This window comes from Tupaia chinensis, unplaced genomic scaffold (assembly GCF_000334495.1).
Source record: "Tupaia chinensis unplaced genomic scaffold, TupChi_1.0 Scaffold000132_1, whole genome shotgun sequence".
Taxonomy (NCBI): Eukaryota; Metazoa; Chordata; class Mammalia; order Scandentia; family Tupaiidae; genus Tupaia; species Tupaia belangeri.
The window spans coordinates 1762463-1784661 of record NW_006159601.1 but is presented as its reverse complement, the minus strand read 5'-3'; the positions used below and the strand labels follow the sequence as shown (position 1 = coordinate 1784661).

The 22199-nt window shown below is 51.6% G+C and overlaps 1 protein-coding gene across 2 annotated transcripts in view; it reads right to left on the bottom strand.

Annotated features, from left to right (window-relative positions):
* The window catches only part of FAM120B (family with sequence similarity 120 member B), a 70295-nt gene that overhangs the window by 14393 nt on the left and 33703 nt on the right, over positions 1-22199 (bottom strand). The window contains exons 5-8 of one of the 2 annotated variants that reach the window (XM_027770410.1): positions 21788-21889; positions 13745-13917; positions 11151-11243; positions 3946-4059 (exon numbers count right to left, since the gene is read on the bottom strand). In XM_027770410.1, the coding sequence (XP_027626211.1) occupies positions 3946-4059; positions 11151-11243; positions 13745-13917; positions 21788-21889 (482 nt within the window). The remainder of the gene's footprint in view (positions 1-3945; positions 4060-11150; positions 11244-13744; positions 13918-21787; positions 21890-22199) is intronic. The other variant, XM_027770411.1, reaches the window with a different exon arrangement.

Sequence of the window (22199 nt, the reverse complement as noted above, 5' to 3'; positions counted from 1 at the left end):
GAAGCAATGCACGGTGGCTGCATAGGCTCGCCCGTGACAGCTCGGTGGATGCAGGCTGCACACGCAGTGGTCTCAGGGTCACACGGTTGGTTAGCAGGGTTTGTGTACGTGCATGCAATGCTGTCATGCAATGACAAAGCTGTAGCTGGCGAATGCCTCAGGCATTTAATGTGCACAGTGGGCGTGTGTGTCATGAGGACTCGAGCACTGTGAGACCAGTACTGCAAGGGCTCCTGCAGCCAACTGCACAGTGCGCATCTTGTGCTTCCCTAGCCCTCGGGCCCGTAGACCCAACCACGCTCACCATCACACCCTCGCTGTGCTCGTCACTCATGGCAGACCTGACTAGAGGGCAGGAGCTGCTGAGCCTGAGGACCTGGGCACCCTACCATTCCCCCACAGGCCGGGGCCAACGTCCTCACTGAGCCCCACCTGTACACCCTCTGGCTGACACACACCCTCACATGCAGCCCCTAGAGGGCCTGGTCACTCTTCTGCCCAGAGCTTTTCCTCAGCACCTGGCCCCAGGATAGTCTAAGCCCCTCTGTGAGGCCTACACTACTCTTAAACTGTAGGGAGTGGCCAGGGACCAGCAGTTGGTGTAATGGCTGTGTTGCTGGACTCCCACTTGGCCGGCCGCTGTTCAAGTCCTGGCCCCCGTGGCTCAAACTCACACTGGGAGTGTGTGCATGTGTGCCCAAGATCCCGAGAGGAGAATGGAGAAGGGAACGTGGCATGACCATCCCCCCTGGGGGGGAGATTTCTTGCCTTCTGTCTCTCTGGCGAGTGCATGCACCTTATAGCAAAAACCATCCCCCAAAAAAGACGTAAACTGTGGGGAGTGGCCAGGGCTGGCACTAGTGATCTTTTAAGTAGAGATGGTCTTTGTGCTGATGCTGCAAGGCATGCGAAAGCCCTAACAGACACACTGCGCTACTCTGCAGGGCCGTGTAAACTGCGGGGAGTTGAGTGTCAGCCAGAGAAGGCCGGGGAGACGGGTCTAGAACTCCGAGACATGAGATGCTCCGCAGCCTCGACCTGGTCTCTCCACTCCCATGTCTGCATGAGAGTAACCCTGAAACGGTGCAGGGCCATGGCCTCTCCGCCAGAGACTCCCACTCCCTCTACTGGTCAGTCTGTCTGCCTCCCCTTTCCCAATCCACTGCCTGCTTCCACTCAGGGCTCCATGTCCCTTTGCCCCGCAGGCCAGGGCCACTGCGTGAGGCTCCTGAGTAGCCCACAAGTTTCCTGGCTGCCTGCTATGAAATGCTCCCCAGCCTTCCTCACTTCTGCCCCTTACTCATTAAGTGACTCTCACCTTTCAGAGGTCCAGTCTGCTCTTGCGGATACTGACGAACGCAGGAGCCACGAGTTTACCAAGGGAGGCAGAGACAGTATTTCTGGGTGTCATGGCAGAGGCCACTTCAGTTCTGCCTGAACTCCCAGAGTCTGATTCCCTCCAGGCTCACGGTTCACAACTAGCCTGCCTCACTCTCTTCCTGACCCAAAGAATCAAACATGACCAAATCCAAACTAATGCAGGCCTGGGGGTGCTCCCAGGCTCAGCGGTCTTCAGAAGGCATAAAGTTCCAGCAGAGGACTGGAACTCACACTTCGGCTGAACTCGTACTCCAAGACATGTTTACAGACATTAATTCAGGTTCTAAGTAATGCTTTCTTTTGTCCCTACTCCAAATACGAATGAGGGAAAAGATCTGTATGCACTGAGGGAGAGCTAGCACGTCTGTCGGGCAGTGCTGGTGCAGGGGCCTCTGACTCACTCGGTCACATCTGGCCACAGTCGGCACATCCACGCAGTACCCTGGGCTCCAGGAGACAGAGACAGTATTTCTGGAGTGTCATGGCTACAAAATGTTTATTTCCCAAAGTATTTCTCAGGCACATTAGCTTTGTGCTTCTATTTTTAAATCATAAAAGAAGGTTGAGAAGGTAAAATTTATTGCTCCTCCTCGGCATGTCTTATCTCAAACTGCTGCAAACGGGGGTCCTGAGAAGGAGAGTAACTGAGACCAACCCCAAATTACTCACCAGACACACACACACCTCACTATGGGCCACACGGATGACAGGACTTTGACCGCTACATGGTACGCCCTGAGGCTGAGCCACTGTCAGCCCAAGCTTGTCCACGGTGCTAAAAGGTATGGCCTTGGCTAGTCCAGTTCAATACGCACAGTCGACAAATAAGAGCAGTCTGCACGGCAGGGTGTGGACCTGTGGTGCTCTGGAAAACAGGCTCTTCCTGCCCACGACATAGAACCAGGGTCTCCAGGCACTTGCAGGGAACAGGGAAAGTGGAAAAACCAGCTCTCCCTGTGCCTGCACCTCAGTAACTACTTAGCAGTGAACAGCTCACCTGCTGGTGTTGCCAGCTAGGGAAGGCTCAGGCTGTTGGCAGATACTGGCTCATCTCAGCAGCACCTTGCCAGATGCCTGCCTAAGGGTGGGAGCGAGACTAGGAGAATGCCATACAATGCATCACTGTGTAGAATAAGCAAATGGCCATTTTCTTCTGTTCAATGGGCCTGGTTTGCTTCTGGAGGGTCCACACTACGGCCCTCCCCTGCCATGGGCACACTGCTACCCGGGGCTCAGGGTCCACACTATGGCCCTCCCCTGCCCTGGGCACACTGCTACAGGACACAGACGGCACCAGGTGACCTTCCCGGAGGGCCACTGTCACCAGGTCTGGCAACTCCAGGTGTCCACAGTCACCCCCAACCCCTTACACTCAGGAGCCAGCCGACATCCACACACCCACTGCTACGAAATGGACTCACTGGAATTCCTGCCGTGTCTCCGCCTCAGTCCCCCCTCAGGGGTCAGGCCAGAAACAAGCACCGTTTAGCTCCAGCCCTCACTGTCCCCGCCTGGGCGACCGCAGGAGCCTCTTCACTGGCATGCCTGTTCCCTGGAGCAGTCTACACCACGACAGGAGAAGCGAAAGATCACAGCCTGTGGCTCTGAGGCTTTCAGTTCAGGTGATAGCTTCTACCTCCACTTTCCTCCTCAGCACATTTTCCTGAGTGCCGGAGGGGAGCTGGTGAAGAGCAGGACTCTGCAGTGGGTCTCGGGTGATCCCACATATGCACCCACCCACCTCCACCCAGTGGCTGGCCACCCACTGGACGCTGAGTGAGCCACGCCCCTCCTGCCACCCACTGGGCACTGAGCCAGTCACGCTCCTCTGTCCCACCTCCACTTCTTCTGTCTTTAAGACTCCTGCTTCTTCTTTTTCTTTCTTTTTTTTAAAAATTATTTATTTATTTCATTTATTTTATTTTGGACAGAGAGAGACACACAGAGAGGGAGGGAGAGGGAAAGTGAGAAGGCAAGCCGCCAGGTCCAAGACTCAAACCATGGTCAGCCATGTGGGAGTGCCCAGCGCCTTAACTACCACACCACCCACTGGTCCCTCCTGCTTCTTTCTGAAAATTCAGCTTCTGGTGTATCCTCTAACAACCCTGACCTGACTTTTCTACCATGCCCTCCCACCATCAGTGTGCTGGCTACCAGAGGGAGACGGAGGAGAACCAAGCGTGGATGTGCAGTGTGTCTGGGGCTGTGCTGTCAGACGGGCGGCGCTGTACCCAGCAGGGCGTAACCAGGAGAGTATTCACTGTTCACTTACGAGAATAAACACCAAGGGTAACAACTGCAGGTTAGCTCAGAGCTCAGAGCTCAGGGCCACCCAAGACCCAGCCCTGCTAGTCTGTGCATTCTGTGCGCGTGCCACCCCGTGTACAGGAGGCTGTGTGCTGTCAATGCTGTCTCCATCTTCAAGGGGAGAAGGGGAAGCAGTCCGAGCTCTCTAAGTTCACTAAGGAAACAAGGTCTTTCCCCAGTGCTGTTACCTCCCCTCGTGTCTTACTGGCTAGACTGGGTCCCTGCCTGGCCGGGCTAACGCCATAACAGTGAGGGCACCTGGCTCTCCAGTCCCAGGTGGCACAGCACGGCGGCCTGGAGAGGGTCGACTCCACCTGCTTCTCTTATCGATGTCTCCAGCTGCTCCACCCGTGTCTCCACGTGCATCTCTGTCTACACAAACTTATATCGATCAATAAGGAAATGGGGGAGAAAATTAAACATAATGCTGTTCTGAGTTACAATCGTTACTTTATATAAGATACTGCCAAAGAGGTTTTCCTTTCCCCACTGGATTGACTAGTATCCTTTGTCAAAAATTGGTTGGAGGTATGTTTTGAGGTTTATTTCTGGAGTCTCTATTCTGTTCCATTGGTCCACCTGGCTGTTTCTATGGCAATACCATGCTGTTTTGATTATCACAGCTTTGTGATATAGTTTGGGGCCAGGGAGTGAGATGCCTCCTACTCCACTCTCCTTGCACAGGATTGCTTTGGTAATACAGAGGTTTTTTATTGTCCCAGACAAATTCTATGATTGTTTTTTCTAAATCTGTGAAGAATGTCTCTGGTAATTTTATTGAGATTGCATTAGATATGTAGATTAATTTGGGTAGAATTATTATTTTGATTATATTAATTCTTCCAATTCAGGAATGTGGGATGTCCTTCCACTTTTCTGTGTCATTTTAAATTTCTTTTTTTAGATTTTCCCAGGCACGTGTGCATGCTTGCCCAAGATCCCAAGAGGAGAATGGAGGAGAAGGGATTGCAGCGTGGCCATCCCCCCCCGGGGGTGATTTCTCACTTTCTGTCTCTCTGTCTGTCTCTGTCTGTCTGGCGAGTGCACACGACCTACAGCAAAAACCTCCCCCCCCAAAAAAAAAAAAAAAAGAAAAAAAAAAAAAGAAGAAGCACTTGCACATCCATGTTTACTGTGGCATTAGCCATGATTGCTAAGACATTTAACAACCCAAATGTCCACAAACAGATGAATGGATCGAAAAAGTGTGGCATATACTCTATGGGATACTACTCAGCCATTAAAAAAACAAACAAACAAACAAACAAACAAACAAGATCCTGACATTTGGTAAAGAGGACGAATATGGAAGATTGACAGCTGAGTGAAGCAAGTCAGGCTATGAGAGAGACACTGTATGTCCCCACTTAATATATAACAACTGTCTGCACTCTATGGCAGAAACTGAAAGACAGAGGGTATAGAAGCATGGAAAATTGTTATAGATACTGGAGACAATAAGGGAAGAGGGTGGGATAAGGTGGAGAGTGTGATGGAAGAAATTAAGGAGATAAATAGAGAAGTGAGACATTTATGGGATACAGAAATGGACTGTAGTCTCTTGATAATGTGCGCAGTATCCTCAGCTGGGCTGCATGAGGTGTATTTGTGTTGGGTAAACTCACCTTACAGGCCAAGTGAGGTACAGTGATAGAATGTATACAATAAATTAAAAATAAACTCATCTTTAAAAAAGATACTGCTAAGGGGAACCAGCAGTTAGCGTAATGGCTATGTCGCTGGACTCCCACGTAGTCGACCGCGGTTCGTGTCCCGGACCCGGTGGCTTAAAACTCACGCCGGGCGCGTGTGCGTGCGTGCCCAAGATCCCGAGAGGAGAATGGAGGAGAAGGGATTGCGGCGTGACCATCCCCCCTGGGGGGTGATTTCGCGCTTTCTGTCTCTATGTCTCTCTCTGTCTGTCTGGCGAGCGCACGCGCCCTACAGTGAAAATCTCTCCAAAAAAAAAAAAAAAAAAAAGATACTGCTAAGCAAAGCTTAATTTAAGTCCCCTCCAACATCACCATCGTATTGGAATAATTGAAAACATTCCAACTGCTTTAGTGGGTGCCTCCTGTCAGGGTTAGCCGCTCTTTAACACAGCAAGGTAGGGAGACCTGCAGCAGCAGTGCCTGAGCTGAGGCCTTCTTAGCACCCGTGACAAACTCAGGAGAAAGAAACACCACTCCTTTTTAAAACAATTAATTAAGCAGTTAATAGTGAGCATAAGCAATAAATTACAAAGAGCTCATGAATTATCCTTTTACAAAACAGAAGAAATACATACAGTTTAAGTCTGGATAAAAAGTAAGCTATCACTCCTAATAAAAACCTTCATATTCTTTCGTTCATGTTAGTAGGACAAACTCTAATTTAGAGATAACTGAACAGGGGACCAGTGGGTGACATAATGGTTACATTGCTGGACTCCCACATGGTCGACTGTGGTTTGAGTCCTGGACCTGGCAGTTTAAAACTCACACCGCGAGTGTAAAGTGCATGGTCAAGATCCTGGGAGGAGAAAGGAGAAGAAGGGATCGCAGTGTGGCCATCCCCCCTCAGGGGTGATTTCTCGCTTCTGTCTCTCTCTGTCGAGTGCATGTACCCTATAGCAAAAATCTCTCAAAAAAAGTCTCTGGAATAAGTCGCCCAAAATCAGTGCGACACAGAGACGGCTGAAATAGATCATGATTAAGTCAAAAAACTGAATGATTCTTGGGACGTGCGGATGGCATAACAGTCACATCGCTGGAGGCCCATGTAGTTGACCACAGCTAAGAGTCCTGGACCCAGTGGCTCAAACTCATGCTGGGTGCATGTGCATGTGTGCCAAGATCTTGAGAGGAGAACAGAGAAGGGACTGCAGCGTGGCCATCCACCCCGAGGGGTGATTTCTCACTTTCTGTCTCTGTCTCTCTGGCGAGCACACTCACCCTATAGCAAAAAACAAACAAAACGAAAAAAACAAAAAAAACTCTCTCTTAAAAAAAATCAAATAACTGCACAGGGCTAGCCCTGTCGTGTCAGGTGCTCGAGAGGCCCAGTTCGCATATGGTTACATGCTGGACCCCCCAGACCGGTCAGCTGAAACACGCTGGCACACATGTAAATGCTGAGATCAAGAGGGAGGACTGGACGAAGGGGCATGGCCAGACTTGGCGAAGGCACCTCTCCCTGCTGCTCTCACACGCTCCATCATGAATGGAGGAGATAATTCACTGAGTAATCCGAGAACCAATTAACACCATGCTTATTTTCTCATACATGATGCGTGTTTGTAGATCAAATATATCATATACATAAACCCCAATGTCCCATGCATGTAATATACGAATTTCGTTCAACACAAGGAAAACAGAAAGAAAAGCTGAATTTCTTGTATGCTGAGCTTGAGGTCTGACCCCATCCCTCCCTCGCCCATGCCTGATGCCGTTGGCACCCACGTGCCTTTATGAAGTGGCAGCAGCAGCTACTTCGCCAGCCCGTGCCCTCCTCTCTCAGCTCCTGAGTCTAAGCTGTCCACTCCGAGACCAGCCGGCACGTCCTCGTGGAGCAGGAGGGTGCACCGGCTCGTGCTCTCCTACGGCTGGCGGGTGTGCCGTTGTTCTCCAGCTGAGCTTTCCTGCCCATGTCTTGAGGGGAGACTTTCATTCTAAGATCTATGCAATTCCCGATGAGTTCAGTAAGGACAGCTCCCTGGCGTGACAAGAGCACTTTTTTTCAGAAGGGAGAGGCTTCAGTTACTGCCACGTGAAGACCCCCCAGACTGGAGGAAGCTCCTGAAGCAGGTCTACGCAGGCACTGCCCCACCCAGGAGAAAGGGCCCCCACACTGCAGCGTCCTGCTCCCAGACACAGCACAGGCTCAGGGAAGAAATGGCTCTTGGGGTCTGGGCAGACAGGGCCTCCCAGAGAACCCTGAGCTCAGCTCCCGCGGGAGCTGCCGTGACATCGGCATGGGCTCCAACAGCCATGGGCCCTAGGATGTAGGGACACCCAGGAAGGAAATACAGCTACTCACATGTGTCACTTGAACGTGGCCTGGCTGGAATTCTGCCCCATAACTTGCCCTTTCACACGAGTTTGTTTTGGTGCAAAAACATTGAAATCCATACAGTTTTAAACTAATACGCACATTGCATAAACTTTCTGAAGACCTCTCACATAATTATTAAATGGCAATTAGAAATTAAAAAAAAAAAAAAGAAAGAAAACTCACGGGCACGAAAGCTGAAGGGCTCTCTCTGGCTTTTCCCCAGTTTAGGGTCTCCGTGGCACAGGAGCGGAGAGACCCCTGAGAGCGGCTGAGTGCAGACGCCAGCCTCAGCCCACATGAAGACACGTGCTAGTCCAGTGCTGGCATGACAGCCACGTAGCTGGCATCACAGAGTACATCACAAAGCATGCTCGCTGCAGATCGGACTCTAACAAAATGCTGGAGTGAGCGAGGCAGACTTTTCTCCTCCTTTACATGCCAAGAAAGCATATGGCATGCTCCCTGGAAGGCTACTGAGCACAGGAGGAATCTCGACTCCAGGGCAGGCTCCCCACACCACAGTGGAAACCACCGTGAAAAAGCTGAATCGTAACGGGAGTGCCCACAGGAGCACGTCTCATGACATAACCCAGAGAGGGTCCTGGAGAGTGGTCACCCCCGTGTCCAGGCAGACCTTCAGTGGTCTGGCATGGGGCTCCCTCCTCTCCCTTAGGGCCATTTAAAGCAGAAACAGCCATTTTCACAGTTACACATTTCCTATCTAACTCAGTCTATGGCTTAAAGCAACCATGTGCCGTGTGCGTGAGCACGCACACGCACACACACATGCTAAGCAGCATTAAGCAAGCACAATAAACAGGAAGTCCTCTAGAAACACAGGCTGAAGGCTCAGCTGGCAGTCATGGACACGAACAAACGCGTGACCTGCACTCAGGAAGGCGCTGGCCCACCAGGAGGACCCAGCCTGCCACGCCTCGTGTCCACGGTGGCAGCCCTGTGTGCCCCCTCTGCTCATGAGGGAAGACAGCAGGTGACTCAGCGTGGGCGAGCCAGGGTGGGAGGTGAGGGCCCCACGCACCCAACAGCTACAAAGAACATGACACGTTTTGCTGTATTTAATTTTGGCATCTTCATTTTACAAATGAGAGGAAAAGGCTCAGGAAGGTTCAGTTACTGTGTTCATGAGAACTGGTTCAAGACCAGATAGCTGGAAGTGAGAGACCCAGAGCCAGCTCTCACCTGCGGCCCACTGCTCAGGGCTGGTGAGGAGTGAGGACGCAGAGGCTGTCCGTGCGTCCAGTTCTAGTGAAAGGGGAGGGGGCACAGCTGAGGGTCCCAGGCTGCAGTGTGGGCAGCTTGGCAGCCTGCCACCTGGTAGGTGCCACTGGTGCCTAGAGAGAAGGTCCCAAGGTGGGTGCTACTGCTTAGTATTAAGACTTACAGCACTCACCTACTGATGACTCAGAAATCTATTTTTCTTTTTTTTTTTTTTTAAGTTTTTGCCATTAGGGAGCATGTGCTTGCCAGAAAGAGAAGGTAAGAGAGAAAGTGAGAAATCACCCACCCTCTGGGAGGATGGCAATGCCACAATCCCTTCTCCATTCTCCTGCTGGGACTCCGGACATGCATGCACATGTACCTGGCATAATTTTTAAGGTCCAGATCTCAAACTGTAGTCAGTCATGTGGGAGTCCAGAGCCTTAACTATGCCACCTGCTAGCCCCGAAAATCAATTTAAAAAAAAATTTTTTTTGGAGAGGTTTTTGCTATAGGGCGCATGCGCTCGCCAGAAAGACAGAGAGAGACAGAGAGACATAAAGCGAGAAATCACCCCCCCCCGGGGGGGATGGCCATGCCGCAATCCATTCTCCTCCATTCTCCCCTCGGGATCTTTGGCACACACACACACGCGCCCGGCTTGAGTTTAAGCCACTGGGACCGGGACTCGAACCACGGTCGACTACGTGGGAGTCCAGCGACATAGCCATTACACCAACGGCTGGTCCCTAAAAACCAAACCCAAAACCAAACTCTGTTTTGGCCCACTGGTGGTGTGGTGGTGAAGGCAGCTGGATCCTGCAGGGCCCAATGTGCAGTCGAGCCGCCACCAAGCAGCTTGAGAAATAGCTGGGCCCACGGAATAGCGTGTGTGCACGGAATTCTGAAAGGAGGAACGGAGACGGGAGGCAGTGCGGCCATTCATAGGGCGCTTTCCCACTCCCCTACCCTCCCCCATGAGCACATGCACCCTCCAGCAAGTTAGATAATCAGAAACAAAAACCCCAGTTGTTTTGAGAATGGATATAAGTTTCTAACACAAAAGAAAAAACCCTGACATTGTTCATTTAATTAGACTGCTAAGATAATCTGTTTATGAGTCAGACCTAGTATGTAAGAGTTTTGAAGTTAGAGTAAAAGGGCATTTATAAGTGAAATTTATTTCTTCATTAGACAGACAAGTAAAAATTAATTCCATTAAATGAAAGCTATAAATAAAACTATTGTTATCAAATGATGTTTCTAGGGAACCAGCAGTTAGCGTAATGGCTATGTCGCTGGATTCCCATGTGGTTGACCGCGGTTCGCGTCCTGGACCCGGTGGCTTGGAACTCACTCCGGGCGCGTGTGTGTGCGTGCCCAAGATCCCGAGAGGAGAGTGGAGAAGGGACTGCGGCGTGACCATCCCCCCTGGGGGGTGATTTCTCGCTTTCTGTCTCTATGTCTCTCTCTGTCTGTCTGGCGAGTGCATGCGCCCTATAGCGAAAACCTCTGAAAAAAATAAAATAAAATAGGTGTTTTTAAAGCAAAGTCTTAAAATTACATCAACAACCCCTCTGACCCTGGGATCTTCCAACAGGAAATAAATACCAGTAACACCTAAAAAGCATAGCTGAAGAGAAGAGTCAGAGTTGAGCTGTGACTGGGGCCACTCTGCGAGTTGAAGGGAAAACACTCTTGAATGGCACCATGTGACTAAGAAGGGTGGACCTCCCTGAGGAGGCACTGCCCTCTGCTTCCTGCAAACTGTCTTTGATGAGCCCTGGCAGGGGAGGGTGCAGGTAGTGGGAGTGGCCCTGCCCTCCAGGTGTCTGGGAAGGGCCCAGGATCACAGGCCATCCAAGATGTGTGTGGGCTAGACTGATGGCTCCAGAAAGGCGGCACACTGTCCTGAGGTTAGGGTCTATAAAGAAACGAAGAGAGTATTCTCTTGAATTATTCGACTACCAGGCCATACTGAGATCGCACGTCTCTCTCCCCTGCAGTCGAGGGGGCACTTGTCAGCACCTGTCTCAGCCGCTCACATGGGCTGTGCAAGAGCCCCACACCACGACAAGCTCGTGTCCGAGTATGCCTTCCTGATTCCTCCTGTGAGACCCCAACTATGAGGGGACAAAGCTGGAAAGAACGCCGACCCTTTGGCCACTGCATGGCCGTCCTCAGCTGACAGCGACCGGCCGCGTCTGTACCTGTAGGTTCACAAGCTGCACAGTGGACCTTCCTTGGAGACACAAGGCCTGCGCGAGGAACGCGTGCAGATCCTCCAGGCAGAGGGTGTCCACCTGAAAGACAGGGTCCAGCATTAGGCCAGGGCAGTGCAGCATGCCCTGTAGACTGCCTCAGCCAGTACAGGAGGTGGACACAGTGCATGTTCATGCATGTCCCAAGGTGCGTCGGGCCCTGGACGGCAGAGGACTCATGGGGAGGGAAAGCACCCCGCTGAGCTCACCGTCATACCCCTGGCTGGAAAGAGCTCTCTGCACGAAGTTCTTGGCTGCACTTGCCACCGACAGGAAGGCTGGGGTTGGGAGTTTGAGGAACCCGCACATATAGTAAAGTACTCTTTATCAAGATAGAAAGTTCTGGGGGCCAGCAGTTAGCGTAATGGCAATGGCTATGTTGCTGGACTCCCACATGGTCAACCGTGGTTCAAGTCCCAGACCCGATGGCTTAAACTCACGCCGGGCGCATGTGCGTGCGTGCCCAAGATCCCGAGAGGAGAATGGAGGAGAAGGGATTACAGCGTGGCCATCCCCCTGGGGGTGATTTCTCGCTTTCTATCTCTCTGTCTCTGTCTGGAGAGTGCACGGGCCCTATAGCAAAAACCTCTCCAAAAAAAGAAAAGAGAAAAAAAAAGATAAAAGAAAAAAGAAAAAAAAAAGATAGAAAGTTACAGAACATCTGAGAGTCATCACAAAGCACCAAGGAGGGCAGCACCTTCGAGCGTCACAGGCACTCACTTTTCATTTCAGACTGCTTGAAGCAGACGACTCCGAGAATTCGGGGCAGACAGCACCTTGTGAGGCTAAGTGGGGTCATCAGGGCTGCGGTGAACAGCCACCTTCAACAACTCTGAGGAAGTTGTGCCTTGGATCCCAACTCACAGTAAATCATGATCCCACAACACAAGTTCCCTCCAGTCCTGCGGAGTGCCCCACTGCGCAACGGGACCAGGGTCCGGTGTGGAGAGCCCTTCGTTCTGGGAGCCAGCATGTGGCCAGAAAGGGGGCTGCTCCCTCGCCCATCATGGAACACACGTGCATGGGCACCTGGTGCTACACCATCCCTGGATGACCTGCATCTGGGTCGGGGTTTCACACGTGGTAGAGCAGCTCCCTCACTGTGGTCTACTGAGAGTTGGTCCTCGACACAAGTTCCCTCCAACCACGTGGAAGCAAAGGTCTGAGGAGAGCACGCAAGCGAGAGCAGGGAGAGAGCGAGATGTGGGCGGGAACAGCTGGGTCTCAAGTATTTATGGAGTGAGAAGAACCAAAGGCAGAGAGGACAGACAGCTGGGCGGCGGCAGCGGCAGGCTGGGCCTGCCACCCTCAGCCTTGCACCGCTGGGCTTTCCTCCTGCAGCCACCGTCTGCTGCCCAGAGAAGGAGCTGCAAGCTCCCGACACCATTAGAGTGCAGGACTGCTCTCCAGGGAGGGGTGCCTTCGTGGCAAGGAAAGGGCTGGGGAAAAACAGGGAAACAAACCCATCAGTAACAATTGCATGTTCTTACAAAATGCAAAATACAAAACTCATCATTGTACAGGGAGTGCCGAGGGCACCGAGCAGAGAAAGGCCCTCGAGGTTCCCTGGGGTGGAATTCTCTGTAAGAGTGAGTTTTTTAAAAAACAATCGCTAATTTGTAAAGTAAATTCAGTTTAAAAAAATCTGGATTGCATAGCTTTCTATCCCAGGCAAATGAGAACGTACAAATTGCACCGAAGAAGATGCCACGTGCAGGGAGAGCGGTCAGACCAAGGAGATGGTGCAGAGGGGTCAGGAGAACCCGCAGTGACATCTCAGAGGGACAGGGAACAACACCTCCTCAATGGTGAGACAAAAGCCATCTTAAAATAACGGAGCTGGGCAAGGGAGGCATTCTAACACAGCCCTTGTCTCATGAAGGGGCCAAACAGGATCAAGAGTGTAGAAAACTATTCAAAGGCCAACTTCTTGACTGGCCTTTACGCTTTCACATATAGAATGAGTGTAAGATGGAACTGTGCCAGTGGTGACTGACACTGAGACCCAGAGCCTGGCCACCACTCCGTGGCCATCTGGCTGGAGGACAGCACGTGACAACTTGGTGACAGGTGGGCATGCACCACACGTCTGCTTTCAGCCCATGTGACGACAGGACGAGGGGCTCTGCAGCAGGCTGGCTCGGGGCTGTTCTCCGAAGGCAAAGGCACGTGTGGGTGAGGGGACAAGAAGGCGTGGTCGGTAAGTCATCTGTCCAGACGCCAAGCTCCAAGGGAGAGACCGGGCCCAGCCAGGCCCAACCCTGACTCTGCCCCCGTTACCCAGATGACACAGGGTGGCAGGGACACCAAACTAGAACAGACCCCCAGCTGCGAGATCCCCAAAGCCCCAATTACTGTGCCTGCACTGTGATCTAAGGGGACAGGGCATGCGGGGATTAGGGACAAACAGTGTCCCATGGAACAGGTGGAAAAAGACGACTCGGGGAACAGCCATGGCAGTTCCCAGGCTCCACATCCCACGGACAGCAAGGCCCGGGGTCACAGGCAGATGGCGGAGGCTCGAGTGAGCAGCTGGTTGTTACCTGCACAAAGAGGTAGATGAGCAGGCAGCACAGGGCTCGGAGTGGGCTCTCGACGGCCTGCAGCTCTTCCCGCGAGGAAGAGAGGTTGAAGCAGGCCAGGAGCGTGTCCAGTCGGCGCGCCTCCACTCCTGGCTCCTGGCTCAGCCACAGGACTTTCAAACTAGGTGTTCCCCCTAGTTGGAGAGAAAGCCCATTCACCACGATTCTTTGCAGTTCTAAGTTGCTGCTGCTTTTAGAGATACCACAAAATAAAGTTCTTCCCTTCCTTGTGAACTTGAGACTTTAAAGCTTTAAAAGAACTAGAAAGGTAAATATGAACAGAGCTTCCTGGTTTAAAAAATAAGTAAAACCTCAACTGCCAGCATATATCATGCATCTGTATTTCACAGAAGCCTCCTCCTTCCTAACCGAGTTCCAAGGACACTGGGGCTTCCTCTCCTGCCTGTGCCGCACTCTGCAGTGAAGCCCGAGTCCCCTCAGTGTGCGTCTCACACCGGAGAGGAGCATCCTTGCTGGGGCAGCAGTCGGGCCGGGCACTAGATGGGTGATTTTCAGACTTCCATGTGCAAAAGATCAGCTGCGGAAAAACTATTAAAACGGAAATTCCTGAAACTACCATTTAGGGGCGATGTCTATACTTTTCACATACATTTAAATGACTAAAATCAGAAAAGGGAATCCCTTCCCCGTTTACTGCTGGCGAGTCTGAGTGAAGCACGCACAGCTGCGGGGCACAGCAGCTCCAGGTCTGCTCTGCTAGCGGCAGGAGGGTGCTGGCTCTTGGCCTGGACACTTGCCTGGGGCTGGCAGCCTGTCTCCACGACTGCCAGAGGCTATGCTTTCCTCATGGGCTCGTAGGCATGTAAGGAGAGGCCCCAACACGAGGCTGCCAAGGTCTAAACTAAAGAAACACAACCCACTAGCTAAATGGTGTCGGAAGGAAATGGCCCAACAGAGGAGACCGCCTCCCTCCCCCCTGCAGCCCTCAGCACACTCCATCGGAAGGGAAGTGGCCAAAGTGTCCCCTCTACCAGACAAGCTTTCTCAGCAGCTACCTTGGAGAGAAAAAATAATTTTTCTCTTGAGTGAAATAAAATGCTAAAGATAACTGACGAAAACAAAACCCAACTCTATGGCACTAGCTTCTAGTGATAGAAATATTAGCCAGGATAATCACGATGTCAGTGGTTACCTCCTGGAAACATTTCCAGGGGAGTAACCACCTGGCTCACCGCTCCTCCCGTACTGCCCACGTACTGAGCACAGTCTTCACGTCTGTAAACGGACAGAAAATCAGGAGGCACGTTCCATATCCCAGCACGGAAGAATGCTCTGGAGCACCAGTATGTGCCCATAAACAGCTTTACTGGAACATGGCCACACTCATTTGTCTTCTTAAGGCCCGGGCTCCATCCACACTAGGGACAGAGCTGAGTATGGACCATGAGACCTGGAATTCCACCCTCTGGTCCTTCACAGGAACTCTGCCAGTCTCTGGTCTAAGGTAAGTGATGATCTTGCAGGGCCACAGTTATTTTAAACATACTTAAGCATAACAGTGTAATACAAGAAAAATGCAAACTATGAAATATGTCTAGAATCGAGTGTCACAGGAGTGCTCAATGACATGCTTTCTGAATAAGCATTTGGTGACCTGCTCACTCCTGCCCTCCAGGGTCAACCCCTGCCTTGAGCTCAGTTCCCCCAGCAAAGGATTTCCAAGTACCCATCTAAAGAAAGGCCGAGGAGAGAGGCAGACCCAGCAGACAGTTGAGAGTCTCCTGCCCTGCCTGGCTACATCACTGTGATGGCTGAGCACTGACACGTCACCCTGGACACATGAGCTGCGACAACTCCAGTTGCTCTGCTGGCACCTGAGTGGCCCGTCGGGGGGCAGTGCTACTCAGGAGGCCTTACAGAGATGAGGCAGACCGTGACTCCTCAGCGCAAAGGGTGAGCAGAGGCATGCTGGAGGGCAGAGCAGGACAACCGGGCCAAGGGGAGCAGAGGCTTTGCTGGAGATGGGCTGGACACTGCTGGGGTGGCCTCTTTGTGAGCCTGTAGGGAGTTTGGTGGGGGCATTATGCCCTCCTGCTTCCCTCATCCTGGCCAGCTACCCGCACCACGGGGTGACCCACATACCAGGTACCACTGGGGAGGAAGGTCCCCACCTGGGGGCACACAGGAACCAGCCAAACAACCATACTCAGAAGGCCCTGGGTGCCATAGCACAGCGATTGCGGGGAGGGGTGCCATGCAAGAGGACTCAGCGGAGATTTGAGGAAAGAATGAGGATTTGCTAAGGTGAAGGGGGAAGGGGAAGTCTGAGAAAGGAAACATCTACAAAGGTTTTTACCCTCAGAGCAGTGAGAAGGCCCTGAAGGACACAGCCACAGGCATGCCACTGCCCTCAGGAGAGCATCTTGCTGCAGTGGGAAGGTGACAGAAGGTGTGGGTGGGAAGTGGCAAGCAGAGCCTGGACAGCTCGAGACCATCGACAAGAGGTGTGCTGGGGAAGAGGGCTCAGGGGCAGGCCCTGCAGACTGCAGTGGCTTACTGCATAGAAAACTGCACTATTCCCATCGGTGTCCGGGGATGCAGTGCTCCTTAGGAACTACAGAGAACCTGACCTTGGTGTCAGTGCACATGAGCCACTGAGGCTCTGGTTCTCACCTTTGGCCCTCGGACATACGACATGCAGGCGAACGAAAGAGCTGGTCAACAAGGTATGGACCTTCCTCTCCTTCATAGCTCTCATTGGACAAACAACCTTAGTATCACCTGGAAGCTTAAAAGCATAAACTCTTGGGCCCTACCCAGAGGGACTCCATTGGGAATTCTAGGGATGGGGTGCAGAAGTCTGTTTTAATATGCCCGAGAAGTGATTCTGATGCAGACAAAGCTTAAATACCTTTCAAGATACTTCAACAAAAAGGCTAAGAAATTATTTACAGACAAAAGCACATCAATTTACCAAATAATAAAACAATTAGTTTTTGAGGTGGCCTAAAGATTCAACAGATTACAGAAATTTCACCACCAGAGTGAAAAACTATGCCCTCACAACGCCAGAGGACTCTAATCCTAAATTCAATCGACAGTTTGGCCAAGGCTGGTTTGCTGAGTGCTGTACAGGGACTAGGATGAGAGTCCGTACGCCCTCCAGAACAAGAGTCTGCCTCTCTGGCGGGCAGGCTCTGGGCAGCCTCTGCAGCGCTCTGAGTAGTCCCAGGACACTCGAGTCCTCTGGGGACACTCCACAAGGCTCGGTTACAGGCTGCTTCTAGTCCTACACGCACAGCACCAGCGCCCCCTCTCTACACAGAGGTGCTTCTCCGCTAGCATGTTCAGTCACCGTTTTCTCCCTGAGAGAACATGCTGGCCATGTGCACCTGCCAGAGACAGAGATGGAGACAGAGACAGAGAGGGGGGAGGAGCGAGGACCCTGATGGGTGGACAGAGAGGGGGAGGAGCGAGGACCCTGATGGGGTGGACAGAGAGGGGGGTGGGCAGAGAGGGGGAGGAGCGAGGACCCTGATGGGTGGACAGAGAGGGGGGTGGGCGAGGACCCTGATGGGGTGGACAGAGAGGGGGGTGGGCAGAGAGGGGGAGGAGCGAGGACCCTGATGGGGTGTGGTCACACCACATTCCCTTCTCCACGCCTCTGTCCTGCTGGGATCTTGGGCGCAAGCGCACGCACGTGTTTCAAGCCACCAGGCCTGGGATTTGAACCTGCTGGACACGTAGGACCCGACTCCCTTAACTAGGTTATGGGGCTGGCCCTCTAGTCACCGCCTTAGCTAGGGGAGGGGTGAGTCTTTGTAAAGGGTCATTTAGATTAGTCCTCTTCTAGCTGTAAACTCCCTCTAAACAGTTTGCTCTAGTATGATAACCTACAATGCTCAGATAAGGGAAACCCTCAGTTAGTAATTTTAGTTTAAAAGAAACACATTTTGATCAGAACTGGGAAGCACATTGGTTCGGAGGTGCTCCAACTGTCTAGTGTGGAGGAGAACATGGACACCACCTACCCTCAGGTCATGAGGAGACTCTGCTCATCAAAACCAAGGGGCACTGCGTCCACCCAGAGCCCAGGAACAGCTGAGATATTTCTAGCAGTAATGCAGAGACTGAACCCTGCAAGCCGGAGCCCCAGCTCCCCACCAGGATCACGTGAACCCAGTTTTCTAATTCAGCAGAAGTCCCTGTGTGAATAATGGGCAGGATGGCACAGGGGCTTTTCAGGAGGGCCCTCGCCACAGAGGGCCGAGTACGGCGAGGGAGATGCCCGCGGCTGACCTCTGGGCTGTCCTGTGAGGTACCAAGCCTAGGGGAGGCTGTGGGTGAACTTCTCACTTGCCTTTCTACCGCTACACACCAGTGAGTGGTAAAGACATTCTAGATGCACTGTTATGTCCCTTCTATATAGAAAAAGTGTTTCAAATGAAAGTTGTTTTTTTTTTTTTTTGAGAGGTTTTTGCTATAGGGCACATGTGCTCGCCAGACAGACATAGAGACAGAAAGCGAGAAATCACCCCCCAGGGGGGATGGTCATGCCGCAATCCCTTCTCCTCCATTCTCCTCTCAGGATCTTGGGCACGCACGCACACGCGCCCAGCTAAGCCACCGGGTCCGGGACGTGAACCACGGTTGACTACGTAGGAGTCCAGCAACATAGCCATTACACTAACTGCTGGTTCCCTCAAACTAAAGTTTTTCAGTTCTCTTAAGGTTATTTTCCCTGAATATTCCTATAGTAAAAAAAAAAAAAAAAAAAAAGACATGGAACTGTCTAGTTTGTGTCCACACCTAAGAGGTGGGGCCCAAAATGAACCTGCATTGACTGTCCATCTCCCGTGGACATGCGAAGGGCCAGCTCCTCGGGTGAGTCTGGAGGGATGGGCATCAGCATCCTGCTGCCCATGCATCCTTGGCCCAGGACGACAAAGCTAGCCCTGACTGCTCACATGCAGTCTGTCTGTCCTCTGGCTGGGTGCATGTCAGCAGCCATGTATAACATGTGAAAAAGTACATCCAGAGAGGAGTGGGACAAAACACATCCTGTCCCCACGAACCCAGCTCTGTACTCGGGTGGACAGTAAGCCATCGATCCCGTGCTCACAAAGCGACACAGTCACCTTACTTTGACCTGACGCATTCAAAAGTGAATGTGGCTGTAAAGCTACTGTATGCGAAACCCAACCCTTGTCTTGTGCCTAATGTAAGTTCATAACATGTTTATCTCACAAAGTTCCACCCTACTTTTATAAACAAGAGAAAAAAACATTATGGGAATTTCAACCTATCGTGATCTACAACGGTGCAGGCAGGCAGCTTAGACTGCTGGCCACAGTGGCGGTGCTTCCTGCCAAGTGCACGCACGCACACAGACACACACACTGTCGCAGCCGCCTTCTCCCACTCCCAGAAACCTCTATGACCTGGTGCGACTTTCTGAATCTGCAGTCATTGACTGTTAAGATGAAAACCTTCAACCGCGTATAATGGGACTTCACAAAGTTCCAGAAAAACAGAACTTAAGCATAACTTTATTTCAGTGCAATATATTTTGCAATCCCTGCATGGTATTTTCATAATACTACAAATTTTCTGAATACCCCTCATAGGTTAAGAGGAGCCCGACATGAAAACCTCATTTCCGTCGCTGACAGGAGCGGCCCCAGTCACTGTAGCTCCTTTTCTTCAAGAGGTGAATGACCCACCTCGTTCCATCTGTGAAGCAGTGCTCCACGGTATTCTGCAAGCCTCCTCACGTGCCAATAGACTACTCTCACTGTGGGCGACACCTGAAGAGTTTACTGCAGGGACAAACTGCCAGTGAGACGTGGCCAATGAGCTCCCTCAGGTGTCTCAAATAAGGACGTTCCCTTATGTATCTACGCCCTACCTACATGAACGGAAACGGAGGCACATAAATGAGTTCTCAGAATAAAATAAACCACTGGGCGACCTTCCCCACGGATAGTAGAAGGTATTTAAATGTTTAAATCCTGTCTTTTATTTTATCATCATTAATATTAAGTACTGGGTTGTCTGAATAGTTATGATGCATTTCTGCAAAGAAAACCAGGCATGGTTTCTCTGACAGCCAGTATAAACGGAGAAAGTCAAGTCACCTGCCTAACAACTACAACAGGTGTTCACGTGTGTGCTTCCAGCCAGGAGCACACGTGTATTTGCTATGTGGAGATCTGGTGTAGGAAGCAGTTGTATCTGCAGTGTGATGTGGCTACGCCCGCAGCTTAGTCCGAGCTAGACACAAAGCACACGACTCCAACCCAATACCAGGACGAGTATTAACGCCCCTCCCATCAAACAGTGAGAAATCCTTTACCATCTTATTTTTGGAAAGACATCATAAGGTAAGAATTATGGAGACTAGCAGTCAGCGTGATGGCTATGTCGCTGGACTCCCATGTAGTCGACCGTGGTTGGAGTACTGGACCCGGTGGCTTAAAACACACCAGGTGCGTATGCGTGCACGCCCAAGATCCCGAGAGGAGAATGGAGGAGAAGGGATCATGGCGTGGCTATCCTCCCTGGGGGGAGATGATTTCTCGCTTTCTATCTCTCTGTCTTTCTGGCAAGCGCATGTGTCCTATAGCAAAAACCTCTTAAAACAAACAAACAAACAAAAAAAGAATTACAAGTTTGACAAAAGGTTTTTGAAAAATTAGCTATCCATTAAAAATACTTCTGGCTATAAAAATAAGTACTGCTATGTTTTGTTTTTGTGATAACTACTTTTTCAGATTTGAGTCTATTGCTGCTTAATAGAATAGAGATATTCCCTCTAACTTTCCTCAACTCCTCTTCCAATATGATTCCACTTACAAACACCTACGCAGTGCTCAGATCCATACCTGGTAAGTTACAGGCTCGAGATGAGAAGTAACAGTGATACCAGAGGATGTAAGACATATGAAAATGGAGTATTAAAGTTTTAGAAAAACATTTGTTCTTTGAAACAATGATGCGGGCCACTCAAAATAAATGGGAACCCATGCCAGAGACTCCCCTCTAGCTGGCTGGTGGGAGCACGACCTCTCAGCTGACATATCGGATCCAGAGAACTCAGAAGAGAGGCTGCTCTCTGGACCCCGTCAGTGACCTCTGGGATGAACCTGTCCTTCCTCCCTCCCTGTGAGTAATAAATGGGAACTGGCGGTCCGGCTGAAACAATTCTCTTGCACACCCGCTCTGGATCCAGGACTCAGCAGAGCATACTTTGGGTAGTAGAAAGACAGGAGCCGGGGGCCAGCAGGTGGCATGATGGTTAAAGGGCTGGATTCGCACATGGCCGACTGCAGTTGAGTCCCAGATTTGCCGGCATGCTTTTTCATTTTCCCTTTCTGTCCCTCTCTGGTCAAATTAAAAAATAATAACAAGCAGAATTAAATAATAAATAAATATTTCATTTAAAAAAAGAGACAGGAGTTGATTAGGTAGAACATTAAAAACCCAATCTTGGGAACCAGCAGTTAGCGTAATGGCTATGTTGCTGGACTCCCACGTAGTCGACCGCGGTTCACGTCCTGGACCCGGTGGCTTAAAACTCACGCCGGGCGCGTGTGTGTGCGTGCCCAGGATCCCGAGAGGAGAATGGAGGAGAAGGGATTGCGGCGTGACCATCCCCCCTGGGGGGTGATTTCTCGCTTTCTGTCTCTATGTCTCTCTCTGTCTGTCTGGCGAGCGCACGCGCCCTATAGCGAAAACCTCTCCAAAAAAAAAAAAAAAGAAAAAAAAAAAAACCCAATCTTGTTATTTCAGTGGGGTTCGTGGAATGGCTAGTGGGGGCCAGGCCAGGGACAAGGCAGAAGGGGGATCTGACCATAGCTCCGTGCCTCCCCCACCTGTGTTACCATGGGCGAAGGTGGAGCCCCACAGAGACGGACCAGGAGAGACTGCTGCGTCCTCTCCCCCTCCTGGGCCCAGGGCTACGTAACAGATCCACACAGCCCTGGCCCAATCCTGGACGCACATCACACACTCCAGGTCCATTCACATCAGGGCCGTGTGTACCTGGGACTGTCATCTGCAGAGGCCTGACGAGGTCGGGGTGCCGCAGTGGGTTCCCGGGGTACACGAACCACTCCTTAACACCTGGGCAGGGGCTGGCATCATCTGCAGGAAGACAGGTGGGGTCAATGCACGTGGGAGAACGAGTCGCCGGCCCACAGCAGGCCCAGGCCCAGGCCCAGGCCCAGCTCTCCCCGGGGCCTTCAGAATCCAGAGCACAGTGCACTTGGCCTCCGTTACTCCACGACTGGTTGGCTACCCTCCAATTCGAAGGGTGCGGCTGACACAGGCAGAGAAGCGAGAGAGGTAACTGGCAGGGCAGGCGCAGCTCGCCCACACGGTGGCTCCACGGCGGCCCTTGTTCCTCCTGTGCTCCCGCCGTCCCCGGAAACACTTCGCTAGAAATGCCGGGGCA